The following is an 11,024-nucleotide window of genomic DNA, read 5'->3' as shown; positions in this document are numbered from 1 at the left end:
GGTTATAAGGGAAGTACCCAAAGAAGGTGAAAGCATGTTTAAAAGGCAGTCTGATGTACAAAGCTCTCACCATGCATGGGTCTAGGGAAGGCCAGACCATATTTGAGGCCGTTGTATCCAGCCTTACCTTGCATTTATGCAAGAGGTTGTTTCCATCACTTGAACCCCTAATCTCATGGTCAAATGGTGGACGCAATGGTCTCCCGTAGAAGTGAAGGCTATGTATAATGCACAAAATTACACAATTGAGTAGAGACAGTGTGTGAAGGGTGTAGGTAGAGCTACCTTTGGTATGATCCACTAGTTACATTATATCTAGCGAGCTTAGTTCAATGAACAAAATTTCGTGCTAAGTCAAAGAAGAAGAATGCTAGAAATTTCAAAATGAGTGTGCATTTCTGGACAGCAGGTTGCAGAGGAGCAGCAAATGAGTTTGATTGGTCTGAAATATTCGATTATATGCTCAAGAATCCAATCTTTTTCTGCACATATGCTTAGCAGGATTCTTTCAGGAAAATTGTTCGACAAATTGGACAATATGGTGTCTGTACTAACCATGAATCAATGCACTTGACATGGAAACTGTGGTTGCAATTTGTCAGTAACCTGCAGTTATCTCCTGTCTTGAATCTCTCTAAAAACACTGTACACTCCGAGGTATCTTCTCTTCTGTCTCTGTCTCTCTTTTCAACCTTGAACAGGAAACAGGGGAGTTTCTTCAAGTCTTTATCAGGCATTTTTGTTCCTCCATTGCTGCTACCTTGAACAATCAGGCCATTTTCAGCAGGCTGCCTCAGTAAGGACCTCCCTACTAATGCAGAAATGAACTGTCAGGAGAATAATTATGCCCGAAGGAAAGAAGATCACAGATATTATGATTCCCATCATGCACCAAAGAAACTTTTGCTCTTTCGCCCAATCCTTTGTTCAGAATATGCGAAAACGGAGAACTTTTTGGAGCAGTGATTATAAACCAGATAACATTGATCTTTGCAAGGTACTACAAAACACGTTTTCAGTTGACAACTTGAATGACAAAAATGAGAGTTGACTTTTTGTAATACAAGGTTTTTCTGAGTTTTAGTTTTCTCTATTTTTCTTAGTTTAATCCATTAGCCATAATTTTTTATTGAAAAAAACATATTTATTTGTTCTTAAAAGATATATTATGTATATATAATTATAAAAGATAAATATAATTACCGAGTTACCTTTTATAACAGTTGATGTCTCCCATGTTCTTTATTTTATAATAAAATTGATGGAGACTTATAAATTTACTGTACACTCTTCTTCCACCACGGTGAGTCTCCCAATTTCTCTTCCCTTTGTTTGAGGTATGCACTTTACATCTTTTCCTTTTCATTTTATGCTTGCCTGTTAATTCTAAATTCTATTCTGGGTTTTCTTGATCTTCATTCATATAAAATCAAATTATCAAGGACATAGTATCTGAAATTATACCCGATTAAACCAGCAACATCATTCTTTTCTGGTCAATTTATGTTCTTGGATATAACTTACCATTTATGTTCTTGTTGATGTCATGACTCATGAGTAGTACCAGCAACTTATTAGAAGAAATAGGGTATGGAAGTCAACTACCAAAACTAGATAGTGCAAGTTTTAAATTCTTCACGTCACAAAATTTACAAGGGTGCACGCAATTTTGTCGCTGTTTATTGATGTTAATCAAAGTGCATGAATGTTACTCCGAACCTGAATTTGCAGACATGAAAAATTTGAAGTCTTCCAACTCTATAACATAAGTTTTTTTTTTTATAGTTTGCAGAAGAAAAAGAAGAGTTTACAGTAAATCTTGAAAGCATTATTTCTCGATTTGAGTATTGAGAGTGATCATGGCTGCCTATCCTGCAGTTAACTCTCTAATTCAAACTTTGGAGCTATTCCAAAGTACTTACCCAACTGTGATCCATGGTCAAACTGCAGAGATGATTGACTCTCTTCGTGCTAGTGCTGAATATTTTCAAAATATTCTTGAAAGTACTAATAAACACCACCAGAAAAATGAATTTGTAATGTCCAAAGATTTGGAGGGTGAGATGAGAGTTGCGGTGCAGCAAGCAGCAGATTTTCTTGATTCTAATATTGCTAAGATTATGAGAAAGCGACAGAAAGGGAAGATTTATCGGTCCAAATGGACATTTCAAGATGAAGCAGGGGTTCTACTTCAGGGATTGCCTCAAGCTATAGACAAGGTTGATGCAGCAAGGAAAAAGGTTATTAAAAATAGCACTTCCACCTTTGATGCCACTGTTGAGGAGCGTGTCTTCGATTCTTCGTCTCCAAAGTGTGATTCTACTGCTCTCCTACAAGAAGATACAGTGGGTTTGGATGATGCCTCGACCAATATCATTGATCGACTACTTGGATCGTCTCCTGAGCGGGAAGTCATTACTATATGGGGACTGGGCGGAAGTGGAAAAGCAACACTCGCTAGAAAAGTTCTGGATGATCCTACAGTTAGATCTCGCTTTTCCATCCACGCTTGGGTTACAATATCTCAAGAATTTCAATTTAGACAAGTGCTGCTAAAACTTGTATCTTGCATTACAGGGAACGAGTTTCAAGAAATGAGCAATGACCAGTTAATGGATAAGTCATATAAAGCACTGAAGGATTGGAGATATCTTATTGTCATTGATGATGTCTGGAGCACAGAGGTTTGGGATGTGATTTCAAGAGTTCTTCCAGAGGACAGAAATGGTAGTCGAATTATTTTGACTACAAGGAATGGATGTGTAGCTATGCATGTTAACTCCGAAGTTCATGCTTACCAAATGATGCCATTGAGTTTATATGATAGTTGGAAGTTACTTCACAAGAAGTTATTTGGTGTAGAACAAGGTTGTCCTGCAGAATTGGAGGAAATAGGTAGGGAAATAGTTGGAAAATGCCAAGGACTGTCACTAGCTATATTGGTGGTTGCAGGGCATCTCTCCTAAGTTCCCATGACAAAAGAAACCTGGGAAATAGTAGCTAAAAATGTTAATAGAGTTGTTACAAGTGATCCGGAAGGACGCATAGGATTACTTGCTATGGGTTACCACTACTTGCCTATTCACCTAAAATCCTGCTTCCTCCATATCGGAACATTTCCCGAGAGTAATGAGATTGACACTTGGACATTGATCAGATTGTGGGTTGCTGAGGGATTCCTAAAGAGTGACAAGTTGAGAGGTCCTGAAGAAGTGGCTGAGGAATGTTTGGAGGATCTTGTCAGTAGAAATTTAATAATGGTTACAAGGAAGAAGGTAGATGGTCGGATCAAAAGTTGCAGTATGCACGAACTGTTACGGCATTTGAGTGTGAGAGAAGCTGAAAAGGAAAAGCTTTTGAATGTGATTACGAATAATGAAGTTCCTAATTTTTCAGCAGCAAATGAACAGAGTGCTCCGAACTTTAGTTTGCATCCCTCCATTTCCTTGGAAAAATTTATGATGTCCTCACAAGTTGTACGTTCCTTGTACCTCTTCAAGGAACCAACAGGAAAAACTTCGAAATTCAAAGCTTTGAGAGTGTTGGCTATTCCTAAGTCTTCCTTTATCTTTCGCCTCACATGACATTAGATTCAGCTATCCTGAGATTCCTTGAAGTTACTAGTGACAATGATTTCACGGAATTCCTCGGATATATGCACAACCTTCAAACCTTTATATTTTACACCCATAAAATATTAAAGGTTCTAACTTTTCCCAGAGAATTCTGGAATCTTAAGCAGTTGAGGCATCTCCGTGTTATGCATAACATTCATTTACCCAATCCTCAAGGCAATAACTCATCTGATGTTGATCTGCATCATCTACAGGAGCTTTCCAATCTTTGTGTTGCTAGTTGTACAAAGGAGGTACTATCTCGCCTTACGAATCTGAAGAAATTGAGGATCGATGATTTCAGAAGAGACATCAAAGACAACAAGATAGAAACATCCTGGAGCTTACTCAATCTTGTCTGCTTAAATAAACTTGAATCCCTTTACCTATGTTTCAGCCTTCAGGATGTGCTCACTGTCGTCACCCTTGGCAAATTGTTGTTGTTTCCCAACATCTCTTAAGAGGTTGACCATGTTCGATGGTCACCTTCCCTGGGAAGACTTGGCAACTATTGCGAAGTTGCCCAATCTCGAAGTGCTCAAACTCAATAACAATTCATTCTATGGTGACGTGTGGAAACTAAATGATGATGTTCAGTTCAAGCAGCTAAAGTTCCTGCTACTTGATAACGTGTACATAAAACGGTGGGAGGCTAGCAGTGATAACTTTCCAAATCTTCGTCGCCTAGTGTTACAGCTGATGTGTCACCTGGATAGAGTCCCTCTGGAGTTTGCGGATATATGCACCTTGGAGTCAATTGAGTTATATTTCTCCTTGAATCTCTTGAAATCAGCAAGAGAAATTGAAGAGGAAGTTAATTCAGTGGTGGGATACGATTTCCTTCATGTTGGCATCTACGATGGTAAGTTTCACCTTTTGTGTAAAAATTACTCTAATAGTTTAACTGCTAGTTTTCTGGTTATTTGTGGCTTCTCAAATGTATAGCCATGTTTCTCTAGATTAATTACTCAGATTATATTAGGCTCCCCCCTTTCTCACGCTATTGTATCTTCTGCTGCCTTGAAATGCTTAGTTTTTCTACAAAGAATTACTCGATTTCATGGCTAGTAACTGTTGAAAATGAAAATAAAAGAAGGGATTTAATGGTTTCTCTATCTTTGCAGATTATTATGAATTGGTTAAAAAACGCGGTGGAAAGGCTTTTGCTTCCTTCAAGCAGGGTGAAAAAATTAGCCCATAAAAGCATGGTCAGTCCAATTCTCAAATTTAGTTTCGATAAATATTATTCCTTGTGCAACAAATCTGTTTCCAAATGATATATTGCCTACAAGATGTTGAAGTTTCTGTACTTCCCTTGCAGGTGGGCATGCAAAATTCCGCCTTGGGTGTGGTTTTAGCGACCTCCCATTTCTCTTCATCAGTATTTGCATTACCTGCTGCAACTTCAGTGATCATTATGAACATAATGGGTAGTCGTTTAGGTTTCTTTTGGAGATGTATTAACCCTACTCAACTAAAGATCCAATCTTTTTCTGCATACTTAGCTGGACTGTTTCGGGACAATTGTTCGACAAATTGGACAGTATGGTGTCTGTATCAACCATGAATCAATGCGTTTGAGATGGAAACTGTGGTTGCAATTTGTCAGCAATCTGCAGTTTTCTCCTCTCTTGAATCTTTCTAAGCACACAGCACATTCCGAGGTATCTTCTGTTCTGTGACTGTCTGTTTCTTCAACCTTGTACAGGAAACAGGGGAGTTTCTTCAAGTCTTCATCAGACATTTTTGTACTTCCTCCATTGCTGCTACTTCTTCGAACAACGAGACCATTTTCAGCAGTCTGCCTTATTAAGGACCTCCCTTGTATGTAGAAATGAAATATCAGGAGAGCAATTATTCCTAAAGAAAAGAAGATCACAGATATTATAATGCCCATTATGCACCAAAGAAACTTCTGCTCTTCTGCGAAATCCTTGGTCAGAATATGGCGAAAAACAGAGAAGTTTTTGGAGAAATGATCATGATCATACATCAAACAACATTGATCGTTGCCAAGGTACTATGGAAAACATGTTTTAAACTTGACTTGCTGTTTGCCTGATTAGTTGTGTTTTTCCTCTATAATGGAAGTAGACATGTATTTGTTTTTGGTACTACAGACAGACAACAAAGATCTGTCTATCAATGTTAACAATTAATTATACACATACTATACGTATATTGTATATTTATAGGCTATTTTTAGTTTAAGCGGGAGTATTCTAAAGTTAATGCTTCCTTTTATTTAAGTGGTTTGGGCTAATCTTGTGTTGATCCAAGTCCAGTCCCATCATATCTGATCCATAAATCAAGAAAAACTTAGGTCCATTTTCATTATAATCCACTAATCCAGTCCAGATCATTGGATTTGGTTGGCTATTAAGCATAATTTTGATTTGCTAAATGGCAAAAATTAAAGATCAACTCATTTGAAGAAGGGAAAAACATGTATTTTTAGATCGTTGCTATACTTTGTCAATTAATTACTTTTCATCTGCATGTTCTTTGAATTATTTTATTCCAATAATTTTTACGTGTTAGTTAGGTTTCTATCGATTGGCCTTATAAACAATGAATAAAAGACACTCATTACGTCAAGTAATTATCTTAGCTACTACAACTGATTTAATCTGATTAATGAAAATGACAATGAAGAAAAGAAAAGTGAAGAATAGGGAAAAAAGACCCAAACAACACAAAATATTACAATTCAAACTATATATGACTTTTCTATAGAAAACTTGAGAAAATAGACTTGTATTATACTTTCACAAGAAGGAAGAATTATATATAATATAATATACTACGTTAAATTATGCGTTTAATCACTGTGATTGTGACACAAATTTGAAAAGATCAATATTATTCTTTTGATTGTATGCATCACATTTGAATTAAAATTCACAAACAAGAGCATAGTTGTGTGTCGTTGTTGCGTACTGAAATTGTGTTGCCAAAGTGAAATACAAGTTTTATTTGACACTTTCTTCACAAATGTCTATTACCTTATCCAAACAACATGACACATAATTAATTAGAGTCCGGAGCCTAAAGGGCAAAAAAAATTGTCAAAAATTCCAAAAGGGCACATCACTTTTTATTCTAGCCAAAAGGGCAAAATCGCTGCGTCAACAGCGATTTTCCTCTGACAAAATGACGAAATAGCAGCGATTTTGTAAAAAAAAATAATATTTTTTTAATTAAAAATCGCTGCGATTTTGTAATTTTTTTTAATTAAAGATCGCTGCTTTTTCTTTAAAAAAACTAAAATGGCACATCAAAAAAAAAAATTAACCAAAAGGGCTTCTAACAAAACAAAAATAAAAATCGCTGCATATTTTCTCAAAAAAAAAATAACTTTTTTTCTTCAAAATCGCTGCTATAGCAGCGAATTTGGTTAGGAATTTTTAAAAAAAGTTTTTTTTTTTAATTTAATATTCTTTTATTATTATTTATGATATATAATTCAATTTTCCTCATGCTTCAACAATTTTATTGAGTATACTGTCGTCTTGCTTATCATTTTTATATTATTAATAAGTAATAATAGGCATGAAAATAATAGCACTCGGCATGAAAAACGCTGCCCTTGCAGCGATGTGTAAGGGAAAAAAAAAATCGGACTTAAAATCGCTGCCACAGCAAAAAATAATAATATTTTTTTTACAATGGCAGCGATTTTTAATAATAATAATAAAAACAAAATTTAACAAAATCGCTGCTGTGGCAGCGATTTTTAATAAAAAATATTATTATTTTTTTTTTTACAAAATCGCTGCTGTGGCAGCGATTTTTAATTAAAATAAAAAATAAAAAATTTAGACGAAATCACTGCTATTTCGTCAGTTTGTCAGAGGAAAATCGCTGCTGACACAGCGATTTTGCCCTTTTGGCTAGAATAAAAAGTGATGTGCCCTTTTGGAGTTTTTGACAATTTTTTTTGCCATTTAGGCTCCGGACTCTAATTAATTATCATACTAAGTTTTTCTTTTTCGTGTTAGTATTAGAGTTTGATTAATTCAAATTCGCGCATGCTTTTTATTAAAGATTTTTCCACACACATAACTTAAACTTGAGATATTTGATTAAGAGAGGAACAGTCTCATCCACTTCTTCGCATCAAACTGCACCTTTTACTTATCAATATAATGTCTATGCTTCTCTTATTTGTTATTTTCCCTTCCAGTCTTCCTTCTTTTCAGCTTCATTTATTTTCCTCTATTATTCATTTTCGTCTTCTTTTTTTTTTCTTTAATAAACAAAAAGAAAAAAGGAAATGAAATTACTTATTTTTTGTGTCTCGTAAATAAGTTAAAAGTATTTTATATAATTTAGACAAATATTACAAAAGATTGGTAGGGGAGGTAAAGGGTGTGGGTAAAAATTGAGGTGTTGAAGCGTGAATAGGGCAATCAATGTGAAATGTCACTCGTAAAACTTGATTTCATAGAAAATTATTTTCAGTACTGTTTTTTTCTTTTTTTCTAGTAGACTGGCATCCATTTAGTATGACTTTACTACTACTATTAGAAACAAAATAATTTACAGAAGAAATACAAAACACAAACTAAGGTCCAAGTTAAGAAGAAGAATTGAATTATTTCTGACAGTAAAAATAATGCAGGGTCATATATATATAAAATAAAATAAAAACATGTTTGTGGGTCCCATGCTTAACACACAACCCACCACCCCCCACCCAAAAAAATAAGTATGGGAATTGAGAAGTAAGAGCACTATTCATTTGTTGATCACTTCTGTGCTTATCAAAATAATAAAGATAACTATTTTCCAAGAAGTATTTTTATAAAAATAATATATATTGAATTATTTCTGACAGTAAAAATAATGTAGGGTCATATATATAAAAAAAAAAAAAATGTTTGTGGGTCCCATGCTTAACACACAACCCACCCAATAAAATAAATATGGGAATTGAGAAGTAAGAGCACTATTCATTTGATTGATCACTTCTGTGCTTATCAAATTAATAAAGATAACTATTTTCCAAGAAGTATTTTTATAAAAATAATAATATATATTTTACTCATATCAAATACTTCCAAGTAAATGATGTTGCATGTCAATTGTTGCTAATTGATTTTTTATTTTTACTTCTTAAAAAGAAATATTAATGTGCTTACAAATTGAGTGGGCTCTCTCATTCAATATACTATATATTTTATTTATTAGTTCTCAATTTCAATCTATTATAATTAAAAATGATTTTAAAATAGGTTGATGGACATTTTAGATTATGATTCATAGTCCAGATCTGAACAATGTGTAAAGTAGGTCCCTGCATTAGGAGGGGGTACAGATAGATACCTTCCTAGTGACCAACAAAGTCATTAATTGTTGTATATCAATTGTCCTTATTTAATTAAAAGAAAAAGTACCAATAAGAGATTAGTGGTTGAATTATCAATTTTCGTTTTATAACAATAAAATAGTATGAAAAATTGAATGTTCAATACCAATATGTATTGCTTCTAATCTCTTCAACAATAACAACATATGTATAATTAAAGGCAGACCTAATATCGTCATGTTCTTCCCATATAAATCAAATATATCATAAAGTCAATTATAAGTTGTACCCAATATGTCACTATTAATTAGGCCTTTGTCTTTACTTTTTGTTACAATTTGCTATTCATTACTTTTCTGTAAAAGAGACATTTACATATAAATATCTTCAAAAATATTGTCCTTAAATTTTTATTTATAGGTTTAGAATACATATATCAAATTTGATTTATAAAAATATAACACCTTTATCCATCTTAAAGTTAATATTTCCCTCCTAATTAAAATCACGGAAATACTAATTTTCCTTCCTAAATTAGTATTTCCATATTACCTACCCACTTTAATAATATCTACTAAATAATAATTTTAGAAAATTTCAATTAGATAACAATAACCATATTGGTGATGGAGTCACTTAAATACGATTGATGACTTGTTGATCAAGAGTGTAGATATTTTTTTCACCTTTATTGGATACTCTCATTCAAATAGTTATATAGTAATAAAATTATCCTTTTATTTATAAATTTTTAAAAGATATGTTAAATCAATAATCGACAAGTATTGTCAGAAGGAAGGAATATTTAGGACTCATTTATGGAGTAGTAAGTGATATAGTGTACTCATCTTTATTGCCATAATAAATACAACATTGACTCTTTGTCCACTAGCACTCATGACATATCAAACACTTTATCACTTCATCTTTTCGGTTTGAATAAATTTATAACTTATGATTTATAATGTATATAATTTTTTAAATTATTATTTTTGACATTAAAATAAGTGTTAGAAGCACTTTTAAATCTTATTTAAACACGATCAAAAAGTTTTAAAACTATTTTGATTGACAAATATCTAAAATAAATCCATTTAAATAGGATTTAAGTCACATACTGATTTTTACATGTATCTATGTAGATGCAACATTGTGGGTATGTTTGATATGAAGGAAAATATATTTATTTTTTTAAATTTCTCATGCTCAATTAGTTAATTTTTCTTTTAAAAGATAAATCATAATACGAAAAGAATAACCTCTTTAATTGAGTTGGGTATAATAAATTTTGATAAGTGAAATACAAATTAACTTCTCCTAGCCCCATCCCTACACAACCACCATCCCCTATGGTTCTAACCTCAACCTCCATTATGTTTGCTTTAATTATGTAAAAATAATTTTAAAATGCTTTTTTATCTACTTTTCAAACAAATAAATAGATAAATAATATTTTCAATTTCATATTTTAGATCATAAAATTAAATAACATTTTTATATACTTAATGTATCTTTTTCTTTTTTTTTTTGGTTTTCCACCCGATGTCCTGAGTCCACATTGGAGCTCCGACTAAATTCGGATCACGCACTGCAAGGCCCATTCGGGGATGGCGCTCCCAACATGATTTTCTTCATCCCAAGGCTCGAACTCGAAACCTCTGATTAAGAATGAAGCACTTTCACCAGTGCACCACAAGTCATGTTGGTTTTACATATCTTTATTTGTGTAGCATGTTCGACTTCTACACAATTCCGCTATTTTTGAATCCATAAGATTCGAAATTAGAATTTGTTTTTCTGTTTTCACCATTAGTGGTGGTGACATAATAATTGTAGTACAAGTGAGCTGTCAAAAATTTATTGATGAATCACGTGCTTGATGGGTTCCATTCTCCAAACGCAAGTTGCGATATTTATATTTGATATTTATATTCGAGTCCGATTAGACTGGATTCGCGCCGAAAAGTCCTTAATGGGGTAATGCGCTCCCTAACGGCTAACAAAGACGATTCCACATTCAAAAGAACTCGAACCCAAACTTCTAATTAAAAATGAAGGGAGAACATACCGCTCTCCCACAGTCCACAGTCCACAACCCA

General features: G+C 33.4%; 2 protein-coding genes and 1 pseudogene across 2 annotated transcripts; 2 read left to right on the top strand and 1 right to left on the bottom strand.

The window, feature by feature from the left end:
* The first annotated feature begins 2,039 nt into the window (after positions 1–2,039).
* On the top strand, positions 2,040–2,966 carry LOC125814978 (disease resistance protein RPP13-like). Its single transcript, XM_049494408.1, has one exon. The coding sequence runs from the start codon at positions 2,040–2,042 to the stop codon at positions 2,964–2,966; it is 927 nt and encodes a 308-aa protein (XP_049350365.1).
* Positions 2,432–4,559, top strand: LOC125814977 (putative late blight resistance protein homolog R1B-14; annotated as a pseudogene).
* Positions 4,560–5,115: 556 nt separating this feature from the next.
* LOC125814976 (RING-H2 finger protein ATL39-like) lies at positions 5,116–5,607 on the bottom strand. The gene has a single exon (XM_049494407.1). It carries the CDS (start codon positions 5,605–5,607, stop codon positions 5,116–5,118), a length of 492 nt encoding a protein of 163 aa, XP_049350364.1.
* Positions 5,608–11,024: the final 5,417 nt, after the last annotated feature.

The sequence above is a fragment of the Solanum verrucosum genome, unplaced genomic scaffold (assembly GCF_900185275.1).
Source record: "Solanum verrucosum unplaced genomic scaffold, falcon-dt-bn FXZP01000261.1, whole genome shotgun sequence".
Taxonomy (NCBI): domain Eukaryota; kingdom Viridiplantae; phylum Streptophyta; class Magnoliopsida; order Solanales; family Solanaceae; genus Solanum; species Solanum verrucosum.
The sequence above is the reverse complement of the archived record's forward strand: the minus strand, read 5'-3'. Positions and strand labels throughout refer to the sequence as shown.

Coding starts and splice junctions, on each gene's coding strand:
- LOC125814976 (XM_049494407.1), bottom strand. CDS start 5,607: ATGTATGATCATGATCATTTCTCCAAAAACTTCTCTGTTTTTCGCCAT.
- LOC125814978 (XM_049494408.1), top strand. CDS start 2,040: ATGTCCAAAGATTTGGAGGGTGAGATGAGAGTTGCGGTGCAGCAAGCA.